The following is a 21728-nucleotide window of genomic DNA, read 5'->3' on the forward strand; positions in this document are numbered from 1 at the left end:
CCATAAAACAGCCCTCCGCCCCAGAGTCTATTAAGGCACTGCAGGAAGCTGACGAAACGGTCCAGCGTAGATGGACCGACAAGGTAGTGCAGGATCTTGAAGGAGAGACAGGAGTAGTAGCGCTCACCAGTAGCCCTCCGCTTACTGATGAGCTCTGGCCTTTTACTGGACATGAAGTGACAAAATGACCAGCGGAACCGCAATAGAGACAGAGGCGGTTGGTGATTCTCCGTTCCCTCTCCTTAGTCGAGATGCGGATACCTCCCAGCTGCATGGGCTCAGCACCCGAGCCGGCAGAGGAAGATGGTAGTGATGCGGAGAGGGGGGCAACGGAGAACGCGAGCTCCTTTCCACGAGCTCGGTGACGAAGATCAACCCGTCGCTCAATGCGAATAGCGAGTTCAATCAAGGAATCCACGCTGGAAGGAACCTCCCGGGAGAGAATCTCATCCTTTACCTCTGCGCGGAGACCCTCCAGAAAACGAGCGAGCAAAGCCGGCTCGTTCCAGCCACTGGAGGCAGCAAGAGTGCGAAACTCAATAGAGTAGTCTGTTATGGATCGATTACCTTGACATAGGGAAGACAGGGCCCTGGAAGCCTCCTCCCCAAAAACAGATCGATCAAAAACCCGTATCATCTCCTCCTTAAAGTCCTGATACTGGTTAGTACACTCAGCCCTTGCCTCCCAGATTGCCGTGCCCCACTCACGAGCCCGTCCAATAAGGAGAGATATGACGTAGGCGACACGAGCAGTGCTCCTGGAGAAAGTGTAGGGCTGGAGAGAAAACACAATATCACACTGGGTGAGGAACGAGCGGCATTCAGTGGGCTCCCCAGAGTAACACGGCGGGTTATTGATTCTGGGCTCCGGAGATTCGAAAGCCCTGGAAGTGGCCGGTGGATCGAGGCGGAGATGGTGAACCTGTTCTGTGAGGTTGGAGACTTGGGTGGCCAGGGTCTCAACGGCATGTCGAGCAGCAGACAATTCCTGCTCGTGTCTGCCTAGCATCGCTCCCTGGATCCCGACGGCTGAGTGGAGAGGATCCGAAGTCGCTGGGTCCATTCTTGGTCGGATTCTTCTGTTACGGTGCGTGAATGAGGACCCAAAAGCGAATTAACTTAAACAGAGCTTCTTTAATTACCAAACATAGGTAGGCTCAGACGGACCGGCAGATTCCGACAGGACAAGACAAGGTTACAGCAAACATGACGACAGTCTGGTTCAGGCATGAAACACAACAAACAAGAATCCGACAAGGACAGGAGCAGAAACAGAGAGAGATATAGGGACCTAATCAGAGGGAAAAAGGGAACAGGTGGGAAAAGGGGTGACGAGGTGGTTAGTAGGAGACAAGGCACAGCTGGGGGAAAGAGGGGGAGAAAAGGTAACCTAACAACGACCAGCAGAGGGAGACAGGGTGAAGGGAAAGGACAGAGACAAGACACAACATGACAGTACATGACAATGAGACAGCCAAATGTTCAAGTACACCATCTAAACAGGATGCTTGCTTTCTGGTGCTTACCTACAAATCCCCCCTGTGACCGTCTGAATGTGGACGTTCAATATTGAATGTGCCCTGATCAGCAGTAAAGCATATGTGGCCACAGGGAAGAGCCAGACTACCAAAGCCTACCTCTCCATTGTCTCTCACTCTGAACAATACCAGCCAGGGCCTCTTCCCCCCATGTGGATTGGACCGGGCTGAAGAGAGAGCAGAGAGGGTCAGCGCCTGGCTGGATGTAAGGTTGGTGTGTTTATTAGTGTTTGGCGTTGTGGTTATATTCTGGCTAGAAAGTAGTTTGGTTGAAGAGAGAGGCTGGGCAGTGACTCGCAAGCGGTTAGGTCGGTGTGTTGATCAGTGTTTAGATCAGGGTTGCTGATTGTTGGAGCTAGGAACACAAGCATTTTGCTACACCTGCAATTAAAAAAAAGTATTTATTTTTATTGAACCAGGTAGGCTAGTTGAGAACAAGTTCTCATTTACAACTGCGACCTGGCCAAGATGAAGCAAAGCAGTGCGACACAAACAACAACACAGAGTTACACATAAACAAACGTACAGTCAATAACGCAATATAAAAAAATAGAAAGTCTATATACAGTGTGTGCAAATGGCGTAGGGAGGTAAGTCAATGAATTGGCCATAGTAGCGAAGTAATTACAGTTCAGAAAATTAACACTGGAGTGATAGATGAGCAGATGATGTGCAAGTAGTGATACTGGTGTGCAAAAGAGCAGAAAAGTAAATAAAAACACTATGGGGATGAGGTAGGTAGATTGGATGGGCTATTTACTGATGGGCTGTGTACAGCTGCAGCGATCGGTTAGCTGGTCAGATAGCTGATGTTTAAAGTTAGTGAGGGGAATATAAGTCTCCAGCTTCAGCGATTTTTGTAATTCGTTCCAGTCATTGGCAGCAGAGAACTGGAAGGAAAGTCGGCCAAAGGAGGTGTTGGCTTTGGGGATGACCAGTGAGATATACCTGCTGGAGAGCGTGCTACGGGTGGTGTTGTTATCGTGACCAGTGAGCTGAGATTAAGCGGAGCTTTACCTAGCTGGCCCTCGCTACGAATATGTCACGAGGGCCAGCCGACTAAAGCATACAGGTCGCAGTGGTGGGTGGTATAAGGGGCTTTGGTGACAAAACGGATGGCACTGTGATAGACTGCATCCAGTTTACTGAGTAGAGTATTGGAAGCTATTTTGTAAATGACATCGCCGAAGTCGAGGATCGGTCGGATAGTCAGTTTTACGAGGGTATGTGACCAAAACAATTTGATTTGACTATTAATGTGATACAATTTCTCTGGCTAGATGTTGCTGTTTGGCTAGTGGTCAGTCAGTGGCCCTGTTTTGGTGGTTTGGTAGGAGTGCTGATGTTTTACGGGCATCGTTGTGATACAGTTAGAAGATGATGACTGAAGAGGAGACTATTTCCTGTGATGTCATCATGACAGCTGTCAAAGAAGTGAGTGTTTGGCCTGATTTCAGAACTATGTTTGTCATACGCCATCATCTGTGGTAAATCTTTAATGCACCACCCAATGCTCTTAATTGTATAGCCTCTAAAAAATATATTGATGTTACTCTATCTGTTGATGTTCCAGGACTCACATGAGAGGATCATGTCCAGACAAGACCAAGAGGAAAAACTCACTATTACAGACTGGTACAGTATGGTGAGTGTGTGAGAATGTATACTATTGTTGATGTCCTAAATAGTAACCTATTCCCTATATAGTGCATTACCCCAAAACTAGTCCACTATATAGGGTATAGGGTCTCATTTCAAATGCAGAAAGTTGGAAAAGTGAGGACTGAATGTTATTGTTAAACCATGTGTATGTCACTCCTGAGCGGACTCTACTGTTTGAATGAGAAATTCGTTTTTATGCATCCCCTCCAGTGTGTGACTCTCCAGCAGCAGGAGCTGAGGCTGTCTGAGGGCTCTTGCAGGCCTCCAGGCCAAGCCCAGTCCTTCCTGGCCCAGCAGAGGCAGTCCACCCAGGCCAGGAGCAGGAGAGGCATGGGGCTCTTTCCCAAGCTACAGCCCAGATAGGAGGGAGAGATGGAGGGAGAGGTCCCTCTGTTGGGGATGGTGGGATTGACACTGGATGGACAAGGAACGTTGGAAGAGGATGTTGATGGGATTTTTGTGGCTGTTTAAAAAAATCTTGGATGATAAAAATATATATTCTATGTAACATTGGCGCCACCTGCTGGTCAAATGGTATTGGTGTTCGTTTTTTGTCCATCTCAGTTTGAATCTAAAGTCTAAGGAATAGATAGGACAGTAAAGGACCATCACTATTACAATGTGTTGCCAATGGATTTTTGTGCTTCGAATAAAATATCAACATGACTTACAGTATAGCGCTCATTTTCTCCAGATTTAATTTGACTGTATTGTCTCACATATCTGCTGTCATCCCAAACTATTGTGTCTCATAGCAACAGAAATGGAACTATGGCAAGAAAGATTTGTCTTTTCTTTTTATTTACCTCATTATAATTCATTATAATTCATAACAACGTAACAAGGTGAAAAATCATTCATCTAAAGTAAATGTACAGTGTAAGATTGGTGAACACAGTGAAAGCTGCAGCCCAACCTTGTAGCATCTGGGTGGATTGATCAGTAGGATGAACTTCATGCACATGATCTATAGACCAGTGATTTCTCATGAACATACTACAGTGACATATGACCTAGCTGTTCAGTGTAATGTGTTGGTCCCAGTTGGACAGAAGTGTGTATGTTCTCCCTTACTCATAGTCCGGTTCTGAAATGGCATCCTATTCCCTAAGTAGTGCACTAATTTTGGCTAGAACAGGGTGCAGTTTGTCGTTTCGGAGCCGATGGGGACTCTGACCCCATGCTGACGCTCCTATGGCGCTTTGGGGCGCTGTAGGACGGCACAGTGAGGAAAGACATCTTGGCTCCACCAATGGGCGGCTTGGGAATGGCGGGGATCATTGTGCTCTGCTCTGTGATTGGTTCAGAGATGAAAAGGTCTTGGGTGGAGCAGGCTGTGGAACGGGGGTGGATGATTCTGGGGGCTAGGGGGCTGGAGGGGGTTGTCGAGGCTGGTCTGGGTGTCTTATCCTGGGGTTGTCTGATGGATGTTTGGCCTCTGTCTCTGGAAGGCTGGAGGGGTGATGGGAGCAGTGGCATGCGGCTTTGAATATCTCCTGTCACCTCAGTGTTCCCTTCCTCCATCTTCTCTTTCTCTGCCCCCTTCTGGATGTTCCCCTCATCCTTTTCTTCTTCCTCTTCTTCCATAATCTCTTCCTGGCTTTGAAGGGCGTCCCCACATCTCTCCACCCCAACCCCAAACTGTACCTCCATGAGGGGGGTCCTAGCATTAAACACCCCTCCACAACTACATATGGTACTCTGAGTATCCTGACCCAAAACAGACGGCAGCGAGCCCCCAGACGGCCACAAAGTCTTCCCACCTTCATCATCCTCGTCCTCACCCTCTTCATCGCTGAACGAGGGCGGGTACATCCCGGAGCGACGGCGGAACCTTTGGAGCTGGGCGGAGGTGCGGCGCAGCGCCCCTCCAATGAGTCCCGTGGGGGACGGGGCAGTGAAGAGGAGCCGGTTGAACAGGGCCATGTTGGGGTGGTGACCCCCACCCTGAGACTCCACGTTCTCAGTGATATCCGCCAGGGGCGCGAAGTGCATCTCCTCTTTGGGAATCCTGGAGGGGACAGACTCAATTCAAATCACTACAACTTAAATAATGCCCTTAGGGCCATACAGAAGTGTTAGCAAGGTTACAAACATACAACTAATCATCTTTGGACTTGTAAGACACACATACGGAATATCCTTGCTTGCAACGAGGTGAACACATATTTGAGGTGTATTGTAGAAATGTATTGCACTTGCCCCAAAAATAGAATAGAATAAAATAGAATAGAGACTCACGCCATGTCGAAGGTGGAGCCCTGGAAGGAGGGTTTGCGCAGCCTGAATAGAGTTGCTGCAGTGTAGGGAGGACGAGGGTTAGAGTCGTTCCAATATCGGTCTCTTTCCATGATGGGAAGATCCCCATACATCTCATCGACTGCCATCATGGAGACCTGAGGAAACACACACTCAACCTCTTCAGTTTCAGATGAGGGAAGTTCCAAGAAACTCTTCTGTTGAAATTTCCTTTCACCCCACCATTTTATTCTCTCACTTTGAATGTTTCAAAAGTACTTATCCCACTCATGTACAAGTGTAGGCTCGGCCCTAATTTATGTGCTCTCTGTCACCTGGAGCTGCATAGCAAATGGCCAGTAACACAAGGAAAGCACAAAGGACAATGCTCAAGGACTTGCAAGCCCTTCCCCTCTGAGGGGCCAAAATGTATCTCTCTGTTACAGAGGACTGACTACTATAAAATAAAGATATAGTATCCATGTCTGGTATCTATCTGAAACGTGTACCTTAAAGACTCTGAGGCAATATGTATGTACAGTGGGGCAAAAAAGTATTTAGTCAGCCACCAATTGTGCAAGTTCTCCCACTTAAAAAGATGAGAGAGGCCTGTAATTTTCATCATAGGTACACTTCAACTATGACAGACAAAATTAGAAAAAAAATCCAGAAAATCACATTGTAGGATTTTTAATGAATTTATTTGCAAATTATCTGTATTCCAGTCATGTGAAATCCATAGATTAGGGCCTAATGAATTTATTTCAATTGACAGATTTCCTTTTATGAACTGTAACTCAGTAAAACCTTTAAAATTGTTGCATGTTGCGTTCATATTTTTGTTCAGTGGATGATCTCTGTGGTAACTTGTATAAAGTAGTGAATGCTCCTTAGCAGGAGGGTGAACTCTAAATTACTCTGTGCAAAGGTGTTTTATGGTCCTCTCAGGAATATTTTGAAGTACTACTTAAGTAGTTTTGGGGGTATCTGTACTTTCTTTACTATTTATATTTTTAGACTAATTTTACTTTTACTTCACTACATTCCTAAAGAAAAGTATATACTTTTTACTCCATACATTTTCCCTGACTCCCAAAAGTAGTGAATGCTCCTTAGCAGGACAAGAAAATGGTGCAATTCACACACTTATCAAGAGAACACCCCTGGTCATCGCTAGTGCCATCTGGTGGACTTACTAAACACACACGCTTCGTTTGTAAATTATGTCTGAGTGTCGGAGTGGGCCACCATAAATTAAAAAACAAACAAGAAAATGGTGCTGTCTGGTTTGCATAATATAAGGAATTTTAAATGATTTATACTTTTAGACTTTTACTCAAGTAGTATTTTACTGGGTGACTTTCACTTTTACTTGAGTCATTCTCTGTGAATGTATCTTTACTTTTACTCAAGTATGACAATGGGGTACTTTTTACACCACTGGATCTTTATGCCTAGACTAATGCTTTGTTAATGTCAGTCTTGCCTTGTAGCTTAATCTTTATGCCTAGACTAATGCTTTGTTAATGTCAGTATTGCCTTGTAGCTTAATCTTTATGCCTAGACTAATGCTTTGTTAATGTCAGTCTTGCCTTGTAGCTTAATCTTTATGCCTAGACTAATGCTTTGTTAATGTCAGTCTTGCCTTGTAGCTTAATCTTTATGCCTAGACTAATGCTTTGTTAATGTCAGTCTTGCCTTGTAGCTTAATCTTTATGCCTAGACTAATGCTTTGTTAATGTCAGTCTTGCCTTGTAGCTTAATCTTTATGCCTAGACTAATGCTTTGTTAATGTCAGTATTGCCTTGTAGCTTAATCTTTATGCCTAGACTAATGCTTTGTTAATGTCAGTATTGCCTTGTAGCTTAATCTTTATGCCTAGACTAATGCTTTGTTAATGTCAGTATTGCCTTGTAGCTTAATCTTTATGCCTAGACTAATGCTTTGCTAATGTCAGTATTGCCTTGTAGCTTAATCTTTATGCCTAGACTAATGCTTTGTTAATGTCAGTATTGCCTTGTAGCTTAATCGTTATGCCTAGACTAATGCTTTGTTAATGTCAGTATTGCCTTGTAGCTTAATCGTTATGTCTTGTATGTGAAACCATTCATTTTACAAAGTTATTAAATTATATTTGCTTTGATCTTTGATTTTATGACCAATCTTTTGATCTTAGTCAGCTAAACGCATAATACTTGATAGCACATGGTTTAACCATGGTCTTGCATATTGCGATCTATATTATTTTTCCATTTAATTCATTTAATGGGCTAATTGCTTGGTCTTATTACGGGTTGCATGTGGTATATTTATAATATCACATATATGAAGTATTACCATATACATGCATATATTACATCTAAGATAACAACGGGGGGTTGTGAGAAGGATAGCAGTACATGTGATTCAATATGAACCTGGAAGTTCCTGTCGATCAGCCAGTTGGTCTCAAAGTCATCATCGTCCTCTCCAAATGGGTTTATCAACTGCTCTGCTACCTGAAAAACATTTTAAAAATGGTCATGTTCGTTGGGGCACGCAAGGGAAATGTTTTAAAACATTTTGCAACGAAAAAATAATAATAATTGTTTTTGGTAGCCTCTCCCTGTTTCAGTCTGGTTTTCTTCCATTTGCTACCTAGAGAACACAACAATGAACTTCCACTGACCTTGAGCCAGCCAGCATAGAAGAAGAACTGTAGCAGAGTGAAGATGGGGACGTACAGGTCCAGGTCATGACCCAGGTAGCCCTGTGTGGGGTCCAGGAACTGACGTCCTATCAGACACACGAAGAAAAAACTGTACACGGCCAGAGTCACCACCTATAGGGATGGTGGAGACGAGAACATAGGACACCGAATGAGTGATGCCGACAGAGAAAATTCTACAATGATTGTATGTGCAATCACCTGCATGCACATACACACACACACACACACACACACACATACACACACACACACACACATACATACACATACACACATACACATACACACACACATACACACACACACACACACACACACACACACACATACACACACACACATCCACATAAACATACACACACATACACACACACACACACACACACACACATATACACACACACACACATACACACACATACACACACACACACACACACACATACACACACACACACACACACACACATACACACACACACACATATACACACACACAAACACAAACACAAACCTGAGTGTAGACCAGGGGAACACTGATCATGTCGTAATGGAAAAGCATACTGCAGTTCCCTCTGAAATGATTGAGCTCCTGCCGACATAAACAGACAAGCACACAAATGTAAGTTATCGTTTTTGTTGAATGTATTGTTTTTGTGTAAGGTTCAGTCAGTATGTAAGTCGGGTACAGCTTATTCATGTCATATAACTATTGACATAATGTGGTTTATCACTATGTCGCTTTATGTGTGTTGTATTGTAGACTACCTCCAGCACTAGTTTGAGGGTGCTGTCGTCCTTAATCCTGCCCTCACAGCGGGCCAGGGCGGCCAGGTTAGTGAACCACACACAGGGAATCCAGTACTTGTTATAGGGGGACTTGAGGCTCTCAAACTTCTTCCGCTCCTCCTTGGTCATGAACCCTGAGGAGAGGGGAGTGTATCTGTCACATGTGAGGTCGGAACCCCCATGTACTGCTTTGAAACCCAATGTCTTAATTAGGCCAAGAGGAAATTGGACCGAGGGTGACACTGATTAAAGTTCCAGGCAGGGCTACCTCATCACCAGAGCGTGTCATGTTGTGTCTTTCTGTCCTGTCCTTTCACCCTGTCTCCCTCTGCTGGTCGTATTAGGTTACCTTTTCTCCCCCGCTTTCCCCCAGCTGTTCCTTGTCTCCTCTTGACTACCTCGTCACCCCTTCTCCCACCTGTTCCCCTTTTCCCTCTGATTAGTCCCCTATATCTCTCTCTGTTTTTGTTCCTGTCCTTGTCGGATTCTTGTTTGTTGTGTTTCATGCCTGAACCAGACTATCGTCATGTTTGCTGTAACCTTGTCCTGTCCTGTCGGAATCTGCCGGTCTATCTGAGCCTACCTATGTTTGGTTATTAAAGAAGCTCTGTTTAAGTTAGTTCGCTTTTGGGTCCTCATTCACTCACCGTAACAGAAGAATCCGACCAAGAATGGACCCAGCGACTTCGGATCCTCTCCACTCAGCCGTCGAGATCCAGGGAGCGATGCTAGGCAGACACGAGCAGGAATTGTCTGCTGCTCGACATGCCGTTGAGACCCTGGCCACCCAAGTCTCCAACCTCACAGAACAGGTTCACCATCTCCGCCTCGATCCACCGGCCACTTCCAGGGCTTTCGAATCTCCGGAGCCCAGAATCAATAAACCGCCGTGTTACTCTGGGGAGCCCACTGAATGCCGCTCGTTCCTCACCCAGTGTGATATTGTGTTTTCTCTCCAGCCCAACACTTACGCCAGGAGCACTGCTCGTGTCGCCTACGTCATATCTCTCCTTACTGGACGGGCTCGTGAGTGGGGCACGGCAATCTGGGAGGCAAGGGCTGAGTGTACTAACCAGTATCAGGACTTTAAGGAGGAGATGATACGGGTTTTTGATCGATCTGTTTTTGGGGAGGAGGCTTCCAGGGCCCTGTCTTCCCTATGTCAAGGCAATCGATCCATAACAGACTACTCTATTGAGTTTCGCACTCTTGCTGCCTCCAGTGGCTGGAACGAGCCGGCTTTGCTCGCTCGTCTTCTGGAGGGTCTCCGCGCAGAGGTAAAGGATGAGATTCTCTCCCGGGAGGTTCCTTCCAGCGTGGATTCCTTGATTGAACTCGCTATTCGCATTGAGCGACGGGTTGATCTTCGTCACCGAGCTCGTGGAAAGGAGCTCGCGTTCTCCGTTGCCCCCCTCTCCGCATCACTACCATCTTCCTCTGCCGGCTCGGGAGCTGAGCCTATGCAGCTGGGAGGTATCCGCGTCTCGACTAAGGAGAGGGAACGGAGAATCACCAACCGCCTCTGTCTCTATTGCGGTTCTGCTGGTCATTTTGTCACTTCATGTCCAGTAAAAGCCAGAGCTCATCAGTAAGCGGAGGGCTACTGGTGAGCGCTACTACTCCTGTCTCTCCTTCAAGATCCTGCACTACCTTGTCGGTCCATCTACGCTGGACCGGTTCGTCAGCTTCCTGCAGTGCCTTAATAGACTCTGGGGCGGAGGGCTGTTTTATGGACGAGACCTGGGCTCGGGAACATGACATTCCTCTCAGACAGTTAAGGGAGTCCACGGCCTTGTTCGCCCTGGATGGTAGTCCTCTCCCCAGGATTCAGCGTGAGACGCTACCTTTAACCCTCACTGTTTCCGGTAATCATAGCGAAACCATTTCTTTTTTGATTTTTCGTTCACCTTTTACACCTGTTGTTTTGGGCCATCCCTGGCTAGTTTGTCATAATCCTTCCATTAATTGGTCTAGTAATTCTATCCTCTCCTGGAACGTCTCTTGTCATGTGAAATGTTTAATGTCTGCTATCCCTCCTGTTTCCTCTGTCTCTTCTTCACAGGAGGAGCCTGGTGATTTGACAGGGGTGCCGGAGGAATATCACGATCTGCGCACGGTGTTCAGTCGGTCCAGGGCCACCTCTCTTCCTCCGCACCGGTCGTATGATTGTAGTATTGATCTCCTTCCGGGAACCACTCCCCCCCGGGGTAGACTATACTCTCTGTCGGCTCCCGAACGTAAGGCTCTCGAGGATTATTTGTCTGTAGCTCTTGACGCCGGTACCATAGTCCCCTCCTCCTCTCCCGCCGGAGCGGGGTTTTTTTTTGTCAAGAAGAAGGACGGGTCTCTGCGCCCCTGCATAGATTATCGAGGGCTGAATGACATAACAGTTAAGAATCGTTATCCGCTTCCTCTTATGTCTTCAGCCTTCGAGATCCTGCAGGGAGCCAGGTTTTTCACTAAGTTGGACCTTCGTAACGCTTACCATCTCGTGCGCATCAGGGAGGGGGACGAGTGGAAGACGGCGTTTAACACTCCGTTAGGGCACTTTGAATACCGGGTTCTTCCTTTCGGCCTCGCTAACGCTCCAGCTGTCTTTCAGGCATTAGTCAATGATGTCCTGAGAGACATGCTGAACATCTTTGTTTTCGTTTACCTTGACGATATCCTGATTTTTTCACCGTCACTCCAGATTCATCTTCAGCACGTTCGACGTGTCCTCCAGCGCCTTTTAGAGAATTGTCTTTTTGTGAAGGCTGAGAAGTGCACTTTTCATGCCTCCTCCGTCACATTTCTCGGTTCTGTTATTTCCGCTGAAGGCATTAAGATGGATCCCGCTAAGGTCCAAGCTGTCATTGATTGGCCCGCCCCTAAGTCACGCGTCGAGCTGCAGCGCTTTCTCGGCTTCGCGAACTTCTATCGTCGTTTCATCCGTAATTTCGGTCAGGTGGCAGCTCCTCTCACAGCCCTTACTTCTGTCAAGGCGTGCTTTAAGTGGTCCGTTTCCGCCCAGGGAGCTTTTGATCTCCTCAAGAATCGTTTTACATCCGCTCCTATCCTTACACCTGACGTCTCTAGACAGTTCGTTGTCGAGGTTGACGCGTCAGAGGTGGGCGTGGGAGCCATTCTTTCTCAGCGCTCCCTCTCTGACGACAAGGTCCACCCATGCGCGTATTTTTCTCATCGCCTGTCGCCGTCGGAACGTAACTATGATGTGGGAAACCGCGAACTGCTCGCCATCCGGTTAGCCCTAGGCGAATGGCGACAGTGGTTGGAGGGGGCGACCGTTCCTTTTGTCGTTTGGACTGACGATAGGAACCTTGAGTACATCCGTTCTGCCAAACGACTTAATGCGCGTCAGGCGCGTTGGGCGCTGTTTTTCGCTCGTTTCGAGTTCGTGATTTCTTATCGTCCGGGCTCTAAGAACACCAAGCCTGATGCTTTATCTCGTCTCTTCAGTTCTTCAGTAGCCTCCACTGACCCCGAGGGGATTCTCCCTGAGGGGCGTGTTGTCGGGTTGACTGTCTGGGGAATTGAGAGGCAGGTAAAGCAAGCGCTCACTCACACTCCGTCGCCGCGCGCTTGTCCTAGGAACCTTCTTTTCGTTCCCGTTCCTACTCGTCTGGCCGTTCTTCAGTGGGCTCACTCTGCCAAGTTAGCCGGCCACCCTGGCGTTCGGGGTACGCTTGCTTCCATTCGCCAGCGTTTTTGGTGGCCCACCCGGGAGCATGACACGCGTCGTTTCGTGGCTGCTTGTTCGGTCTGCGCGCAGACTAAGTCCGGTAACTCCCCTCCTGCCGGCCGTCTCAGGCCGCTTCCCATTCCCTCTCGACCGTGGTCTCACATCGCCTTAGATTTTGTCACCGGACTGCCTTCGTCAGCGGGGAAGACTGTTATTCTTACGGTTGTCGATAGGTTCTCTAAGGCGGCTCATTTCATTCCCCTTGCTAAGCTTCCTTCTGCTAAAGAGACGGCACAAATCATCATCGAGAATGTTTTCAGAATTCATGGCCTTCCGTCAGACGTCGTTTCGGACAGAGGTCCGCAATTCACGTCTCAATTTTGGAGGGAGTTTTGCCGTTTGCTTGGGGCTTCCGTCAGTCTCTCTTCCGGCTTTCACCCCCAGTCTAACGGTCAAGCAGAACGGGCCAATCAGACTATTGGTCGCATCTTACGCAGTCTTTCTTTTCGCAACCCTGCGTCTTGGTCAGAACAGCTCCCCTGGGCAGAATACGCCCACAACTCGCTTCCTTCGTCTGCGACCGGGCTATCTCCTTTTCAGAGTAGCCTCGGGTACCAGCCTCCGCTGTTCTCATCTCAGTTCGCCGAGTCCAGCGTCCCCTCCGCTCAGGCTTTTGTCCAACGTTGCGAGCGCACCTGGAAGAGGGTCAGGTCTGCACTTTGCCGTTATAGGACGCAGACTGTGAGGGCTGCTAATAAGCGTAGAACTAAGAGTCCTAGATATTGTCGCGGTCAGAGAGTTTGGCTCTCCACTCAGAACCTTCCCCTTAAGACGGCTTCTCGCAAGTTGACCCCGCGGTTCATTGGTCCGTTCCGTATTTCTCGGGTCATTAATCCTGTCGCAGTTCGACTTCTTCTTCCGCGATACCTTCGTCGCGTCCACCCGGTCTTCCATGTCTCCTGTATTAAGCCCGTTCTTCGCGCCCCCGCTCGTCTTCCCCCCCCCCCCCCATCCTTGTCGAGGGCGCACCCATCTACAGGGTCCGCAGGATTTTGGACATGCGTCCTCGGGGCCGTGGTCACCAGTACCTCGTTGATTGGGAGGGGTACGGTCCTGAGGAGAGGAGTTGGGTTCCCTCTCGGGACGTGCTGGACCGTGCGCTGATCGAGGATTTCCTCCGTTGCCGCCAGGTTTCCTCCTCGAGTGCGCCAGGAGGCGCTCGGTGAGTGGGGGGGTACTGTCATGTTGTGTCTTTCTGTCCTGTCCTTTCACCCTGTCTCCCTCTGCTGGTCGTATTAGGTTACCTTTTCTCCCCCGCTTTCCCCCAGCTGTTCCTTGTCTCCTCTTGACTACCTCGTCACCCCTTCTCCCACCTGTTCCCCTTTTCCCTCTGATTAGTCCCCTATATCTCTCTCTGTTTTTGTTCCTGTCCTTGTCGGATTCTTGTTTGTTGTGTTTCATGCCTGAACCAGACTATCGTCATGTTTGCTGTAACCTTGTCCTGTCCTGTCGGAATCTGCCGGTCTATCTGAGCCTACCTATGTTTGGTTATTAAAGAAGCTCTGTTTAAGTTAGTTCGCTTTTGGGTCCTCATTCACTCACCGTAACAGAAGAATCCGACCAAGAATGGACCCAGCGACTTCGGATCCTCTCCACTCAGCCGTCGAGATCCAGGGAGCGATGCTAGGCAGACACGAGCAGGAATTGTCTGCTGCTCGACATGCCGTTGAGACCCTGGCCACCCAAGTCTCCAACCTCACAGAACAGGTTCACCATCTCCGCCTCGATCCACCGGCCACTTCCAGGGCTTTCGAATCTCCGGAGCCCAGAATCAATAAACCGCCGTGTTACTCTGGGGAGCCCACTGAATGCCGCTCGTTCCTCACCCAGTGTGATATTGTGTTTTCTCTCCAGCCCAACACTTACGCCAGGAGCACTGCTCGTGTCGCCTACGTCATATCTCTCCTTACTGGACGGGCTCGTGAGTGGGGCACGGCAATCTGGGAGGCAAGGGCTGAGTGTACTAACCAGTATCAGGACTTTAAGGAGGAGATGATACGGGTTTTTGATCGATCTGTTTTTGGGGAGGAGGCTTCCAGGGCCCTGTCTTCCCTATGTCAAGGCAATCGATCCATAACAGACTACTCTATTGAGTTTCGCACTCTTGCTGCCTCCAGTGGCTGGAACGAGCCGGCTTTGCTCGCTCGTCTTCTGGAGGGTCTCCGCGCAGAGGTAAAGGATGAGATTCTCTCCCGGGAGGTTCCTTCCAGCGTGGATTCCTTGATTGAACTCGCTATTCGCATTGAGCGACGGGTTGATCTTCGTCACCGAGCTCGTGGAAAGGAGCTCGCGTTCTCCGTTGCCCCCCTCTCCGCATCACTACCATCTTCCTCTGCCGGCTCGGGAGCTGAGCCTATGCAGCTGGGAGGTATCCGCGTCTCGACTAAGGAGAGGGAACGGAGAATCACCAACCGCCTCTGTCTCTATTGCGGTTCTGCTGGTCATTTTGTCACTTCATGTCCAGTAAAAGCCAGAGCTCATCAGTAAGCGGAGGGCTACTGGTGAGCGCTACTACTCCTGTCTCTCCTTCAAGATCCTGCACTACCTTGTCGGTCCATCTACGCTGGACCGGTTCGTCAGCTTCCTGCAGTGCCTTAATAGACTCTGGGGCGGAGGGCTGTTTTATGGACGAGACCTGGGCTCGGGAACATGACATTCCTCTCAGACAGTTAAGGGAGTCCACGGCCTTGTTCGCCCTGGATGGTAGTCCTCTCCCCAGGATTCAGCGTGAGACGCTACCTTTAACCCTCACTGTTTCCGGTAATCATAGCGAAACCATTTCTTTTTTGATTTTTCGTTCACCTTTTACACCTGTTGTTTTGGGCCATCCCTGGCTAGTTTGTCATAATCCTTCCATTAATTGGTCTAGTAATTCTATCCTCTCCTGGAACGTCTCTTGTCATGTGAAATGTTTAATGTCTGCTATCCCTCCTGTTTCCTCTGTCTCTTCTTCACAGGAGGAGCCTGGTGATTTGACAGGGGTGCCGGAGGAATATCACGATCTGCGCACGGTGTTCAGTCGGTCCAGGGCCACCTCTCTTCCTCCGCACCGGTCGTATGATTGTAGTATTGATCTCCTTCCGGGAACCACTCCCCCCCGGGGTAGACTATACTCTCTGTCGGCTCCCGAACGTAAGGCTCTCGAGGATTATTTGTCTGTAGCTCTTGACGCCGGTACCATAGTCCCCTCCTCCTCTCCCGCCGGAGCGGGGTTTTTTTTTGTCAAGAAGAAGGACGGGTCTCTGCGCCCCTGCATAGATTATCGAGGGCTGAATGACATAACAGTTAAGAATCGTTATCCGCTTCCTCTTATGTCTTCAGCCTTCGAGATCCTGCAGGGAGCCAGGTTTTTCACTAAGTTGGACCTTCGTAACGCTTACCATCTCGTGCGCATCAGGGAGGGGGACGAGTGGAAGACGGCGTTTAACACTCCGTTAGGGCACTTTGAATACCGGGTTCTTCCTTTCGGCCTCGCTAACGCTCCAGCTGTCTTTCAGGCATTAGTCAATGATGTCCTGAGAGACATGCTGAACATCTTTGTTTTCGTTTACCTTGACGATATCCTGATTTTTTCACCGTCACTCCAGATTCATCTTCAGCACGTTCGACGTGTCCTCCAGCGCCTTTTAGAGAATTGTCTTTTTGTGAAGGCTGAGAAGTGCACTTTTCATGCCTCCTCCGTCACATTTCTCGGTTCTGTTATTTCCGCTGAAGGCATTAAGATGGATCCCGCTAAGGTCCAAGCTGTCATTGATTGGCCCGCCCCTAAGTCACGCGTCGAGCTGCAGCGCTTTCTCGGCTTCGCGAACTTCTATCGTCGTTTCATCCGTAATTTCGGTCAGGTGGCAGCTCCTCTCACAGCCCTTACTTCTGTCAAGGCGTGCTTTAAGTGGTCCGTTTCCGCCCAGGGAGCTTTTGATCTCCTCAAGAATCGTTTTACATCCGCTCCTATCCTTACACCTGACGTCTCTAGACAGTTCGTTGTCGAGGTTGACGCGTCAGAGGTGGGCGTGGGAGCCATTCTTTCTCAGCGCTCCCTCTCTGACGACAAGGTCCACCCATGCGCGTATTTTTCTCATCGCCTGTCGCCGTCGGAACGTAACTATGATGTGGGAAACCGCGAACTGCTCGCCATCCGGTTAGCCCTAGGCGAATGGCGACAGTGGTTGGAGGGGGCGACCGTTCCTTTTGTCGTTTGGACTGACCATAGGAACCTTGAGTACATCCGTTCTGCCAAACGACTTAATGCGCGTCAGGCGCGTTGGGCGCTGTTTTTCGCTCGTTTCGAGTTCGTGATTTCTTATCGTCCGGGCTCTAAGAACACCAAGCCTGATGCTTTATCTCGTCTCTTCAGTTCTTCAGTAGCCTCCACTGACCCCGAGGGGATTCTCCCTGAGGGGCGTGTTGTCGGGTTGACTGTCTGGGGAATTGAGAGGCAGGTAAAGCAAGCGCTCACTCACACTCCGTCGCCGCGCGCTTGTCCTAGGAACCTTCTTTTCGTTCCCGTTCCTACTCGTCTGGCCGTTCTTCAGTGGGCTCACTCTGCCAAGTTAGCCGGCCACCCTGGCGTTCGGGGTACGCTTGCTTCCATTCGCCAGCGTTTTTGGTGGCCCACCCGGGAGCATGACACGCGTCGTTTCGTGGCTGCTTGTTCGGTCTGCGCGCAGACTAAGTCCGGTAACTCCCCTCCTGCCGGCCGTCTCAGGCCGCTTCCCATTCCCTCTCGACCGTGGTCTCACATCGCCTTAGATTTTGTCACCGGACTGCCTTCGTCAGCGGGGAAGACTGTTATTCTTACGGTTGTCGATAGGTTCTCTAAGGCGGCTCATTTCATTCCCCTTGCTAAGCTTCCTTCTGCTAAAGAGACGGCACAAATCATCATCGAGAATGTTTTCAGAATTCATGGCCTTCCGTCAGACGTCGTTTCGGACAGAGGTCCGCAATTCACGTCTCAATTTTGGAGGGAGTTTTGCCGTTTGCTTGGGGCTTCCGTCAGTCTCTCTTCCGGCTTTCACCCCCAGTCTAACGGTCAAGCAGAACGGGCCAATCAGACTATTGGTCGCATCTTACGCAGTCTTTCTTTTCGCAACCCTGCGTCTTGGTCAGAACAGCTCCCCTGGGCAGAATACGCCCACAACTCGCTTCCTTCGTCTGCGACCGGGCTATCTCCTTTTCAGAGTAGCCTCGGGTACCAGCCTCCGCTGTTCTCATCTCAGTTCGCCGAGTCCAGCGTCCCCTCCGCTCAGGCTTTTGTCCAACGTTGCGAGCGCACCTGGAAGAGGGTCAGGTCTGCACTTTGCCGTTATAGGACGCAGACTGTGAGGGCTGCTAATAAGCGTAGAACTAAGAGTCCTAGATATTGTCGCGGTCAGAGAGTTTGGCTCTCCACTCAGAACCTTCCCCTTAAGACGGCTTCTCGCAAGTTGACCCCGCGGTTCATTGGTCCGTTCCGTATTTCTCGGGTCATTAATCCTGTCGCAGTTCGACTTCTTCTTCCGCGATACCTTCGTCGCGTCCACCCGGTCTTCCATGTCTCCTGTATTAAGCCCGTTCTTCGCGCCCCCGCTCGTCTTCCCCCCCCCCCCCCATCCTTGTCGAGGGCGCACCCATCTACAGGGTCCGCAGGATTTTGGACATGCGTCCTCGGGGCCGTGGTCACCAGTACCTCGTTGATTGGGAGGGGTACGGTCCTGAGGAGAGGAGTTGGGTTCCCTCTCGGGACGTGCTGGACCGTGCGCTGATCGAGGATTTCCTCCGTTGCCGCCAGGTTTCCTCCTCGAGTGCGCCAGGAGGCGCTCGGTGAGTGGGGGGGTACTGTCATGTTGTGTCTTTCTGTCCTGTCCTTTCACCCTGTCTCCCTCTGCTGGTCGTATTAGGTTACCTTTTCTCCCCCGCTTTCCCCCAGCTGTTCCTTGTCTCCTCTTGACTACCTCGTCACCCCTTCTCCCACCTGTTCCCCTTTTCCCTCTGATTAGTCCCCTATATCTCTCTCTGTTTTTGTTCCTGTCCTTGTCGGATTCTTGTTTGTTGTGTTTCATGCCTGAACCAGACTATCGTCATGTTTGCTGTAACCTTGTCCTGTCCTGTCGGAATCTGCCGGTCTATCTGAGCCTACCTATGTTTGGTTATTAAAGAAGCTCTGTTTAAGTTAGTTCGCTTTTGGGTCCTCATTCACTCACCGTAACAGAGCGTGAGTCCCACTCACCTCCGCTAGACGGCTACATAAACTATAGGTATGTGTTTGGAAGACACAGGATGTAGGACAAAACTGCAAGTGGTATGGTGTATCCAGATGTACACTGTAGGCTACTTTCTTGTGTTTGAATTCCGAAAATCTGCAAAGTGCAATTTTACCTTGAAGGCGACATCTGGAAAGTGCAATATCTCCTCAAAGGCAGTCTCTTAGCTGCATCTGAATGACACATTTACCTGCTTCCACGACGTGGTCCATGGTCGGGAAGCGTTTGAACACCGCGGTGCTGACCGAGCGCAAAATCAGTAACGCGGACAGACTTGCATAGCGCATCATGGTGCGTCGCAGCAGCCGCCCGCGCTCATCCACACCCTGCAGGCCGCCGGAGAGCACGCACATCAGGCGGTCAGGTAATGGAATGCGGGTGTACTGATTCCACCAGCGGTTCACCACCAGTGTCACGTAAAAACCTGGAAAACAGCAGCAAATGGTTCTGTAATAAATGGTGGTATTTTCTTATAGAATAGAAGAATATTAGAATAGAAGAATATTCTAATAGAATCTGTGTTATTGATTTAGTAATATTGCCCACCTAGCACAAAAGACATGGGGATGAGACTGGCATAGTGGTTGCAGTAAATTGCCAGTTTTTCAAAATACCTCTTCTGGTCATCAAAGAGGAAGAATCTTAAGAAGTAAAAGTTACATAATAATGTGCACCAATTAAAACAAACTGAAATCTTCAAATGGTAATGGGAAGTTCAAATAATTATGTAACTTGGTAGCCAAAGGCTCTCATACCTGTAAGTGACACTGATGGCAGTGTACATGGCGAAGAAAGCAAGGAACTCCTTCCATAAGACCTTGTAGATACTTCCCCTCCAGGCTAGGAGCAGTTTGGAGAACCCGCAGAAGCGCGCGTTGGCAACTTGCGCAGTGTAGGTGACCGTCATGATGTCATCTATCAATTATTCTATCAAATAAAATAAAAAATAGTATATCTCGGAAAACATATATTGTGTTAGTTTTGTTTCTATTAATCAAGGGAAATGGAAAGAAAACCCATGTCTAACCCTCCACAAATCATACCTATACAGTTTTGTTTCTATTAATCAAGGGAAATGGAAAGAAAACCCATGTCTAACCCTCCACAAATCATACCTATACAGTTTTGTTTCTATTAATCAAGGGAAATGGAAAGAAAACCCATGTCTAACCCTCCACAAATCATACCTATACAGTTTTGTTTCTATTAATCAAGGGAAATGGAAAGAAAACCCATGTCTAACCCTCCACAAATCATACCGATACAGTTTTGTTTCTATTAATCAAGGGAAATGGAAAGAAAACCCATGTCTAACCCTCCACAAATCATACCTATACAGTTTTGTTTATGTAACAGGTGTAAAATATACTTTATGTATTTCACCGAAAATCCCTCATATTTATTTTTCATTTATTCATTTATGGTTATTTTCAGATGTATTACAATACTTTCAAGAGTGAACTATTTTATTGTATTTATTTTCTAAATTGTGTTGATGTTGTGATGTCATCTACAAGAACCATGCTTTTACGCCTCAGTTTGGTCAAAGCGTGATGATGAGAGGTCTGTGTTACTGTTTATTTTGAATGCACATGTTAGCAAGTGTTCACAAATGCACACAAAAAAAAACAAGCAACAATTATATCATCATTGATTTAGTGTTGTTGCACTCCTGTTAGTAGGAATATATATTCGCGTGAATGGGGATAATTTTCGAGAGCAACTTTGATTGCAAATGTGCAAGGTTACCGTTAGCTTTGGGTGCGGGAGAGGCTCTCTTTCAGGTACAGACAGCGTGAGTTTTCTGACGATTTTCTCACGGGAATTCTGCAATGTCTTTTGTCAGGCAAATATACTTATGTACGACAGTCCAGACGGCAGCATTAACGTTTGCCTTACATTTGTATCCATTCCATGCAGGTATGTTGTGAAATGTGACGTGTTTGTATTTAATTTAGCTATCGTTCATTTTGTAACCTGTCCGGTCATGTCAGGAATGGCGTTGTTACCTCATTAGTATGCCTCGGGTATAGTAGTGCAATAGTACACTCAAATACACATTTAGCACTTATTAGCAAATTAGTGTATTGGTGTACAATGTTTCTAAAATGAAATTTTAGTATTTTGAAAATATTAACATGCACATTTTGTACAATGCATTTTTTTGTTTTTGCGAGTTTGCTCAAAGCGTGACGAGGAGAGGCAAATATACTTATTTATGAGAGTCCAGACGACATAATTAAGCAGACAACTGCAGAGTTGTGTCCAGAGCTTTCCCTTCCCTTCCCATCCACCTACACCCCACCAGAACACAACACATTTAGACTTTGCGTAAAAGTCCATGAAAACACCTAGTTCGATTGACAAATTTAGGACAGATATGAAACAAATGGTATTACCTCTAGTCTACTGTTGTGAAGTGAGTGGATCTTTGGGGTGTTTGCAGGTTCAGGTTAATCAACAATCTCCGCGCTTAGCATTATTGCTGCGCACGATCAAAGCCCTTACATATTCCATAGCCTAATACAGCTGTACAACTTTAATATTCTCTACTAACCATTCTACGTCCACCGTTGGTAACCCATTCAGCCGATACATCATACAGTAAAAGAAGACAGCAGTAGAGGGTAATCGTTGGATGCTGGAGCCTCAGCAGTGCGTTCAGTGGTTAGAGCGCCCCGGGGCAAATCCCGAAAATTGGAGGGAGACGGAGCTCGTTAGTGTATGTCCCCTACTGGGAGAGCGAGCTTTTCTGCACAGTGCATTTTAAATCGGTGATGGACCACAAGCGACCGCCCGCGGAGAGCTAC

General features: G+C 48.1%; 2 protein-coding genes across 2 annotated transcripts; one reads left to right on the forward strand and one right to left on the reverse strand.

The window, feature by feature from the left end:
* The first annotated feature begins 2451 nt into the window (after window positions 1-2451).
* On the forward strand, window positions 2452-3872 carry LOC110493448 (protein Hook homolog 2-like). The gene is made up of 3 exons (XM_021567717.3): window positions 2452-2972; window positions 3112-3183; window positions 3411-3872. The coding sequence occupies exons 1-3, from the start codon at window positions 2916-2918 to the stop codon at window positions 3561-3563; spliced, it is 282 nt and encodes a 93-aa protein (XP_021423392.1). The 5' UTR covers window positions 2452-2915; the 3' UTR covers window positions 3564-3872.
* A 115-nt stretch (window positions 3873-3987) lies between these two features.
* On the reverse strand, window positions 3988-21674 carry LOC110495100 (bestrophin-2a-like). The gene is made up of 10 exons (XM_036949362.2): window positions 21476-21674; window positions 19674-19845; window positions 19465-19559; window positions 19109-19342; window positions 8917-9071; window positions 8663-8740; window positions 8107-8259; window positions 7856-7936; window positions 5442-5596; window positions 3988-5211 (listed from the first exon to the last, which is right to left on the reverse strand). Exons 2-10 carry the CDS (start codon window positions 19823-19825, stop codon window positions 4320-4322), a joined length of 1995 nt encoding a protein of 664 aa, XP_036805257.1. The 5' UTR covers window positions 19826-19845; window positions 21476-21674; the 3' UTR covers window positions 3988-4319.
* Window positions 21675-21728: the final 54 nt, after the last annotated feature.

Source organism: Oncorhynchus mykiss, chromosome 17 (assembly GCF_057628025.1).
Source record: "Oncorhynchus mykiss isolate SJ-2025 chromosome 17, ASM5762802v1, whole genome shotgun sequence".
NCBI lineage: Eukaryota > Metazoa > Chordata > Actinopteri > Salmoniformes > Salmonidae > Oncorhynchus > Oncorhynchus mykiss.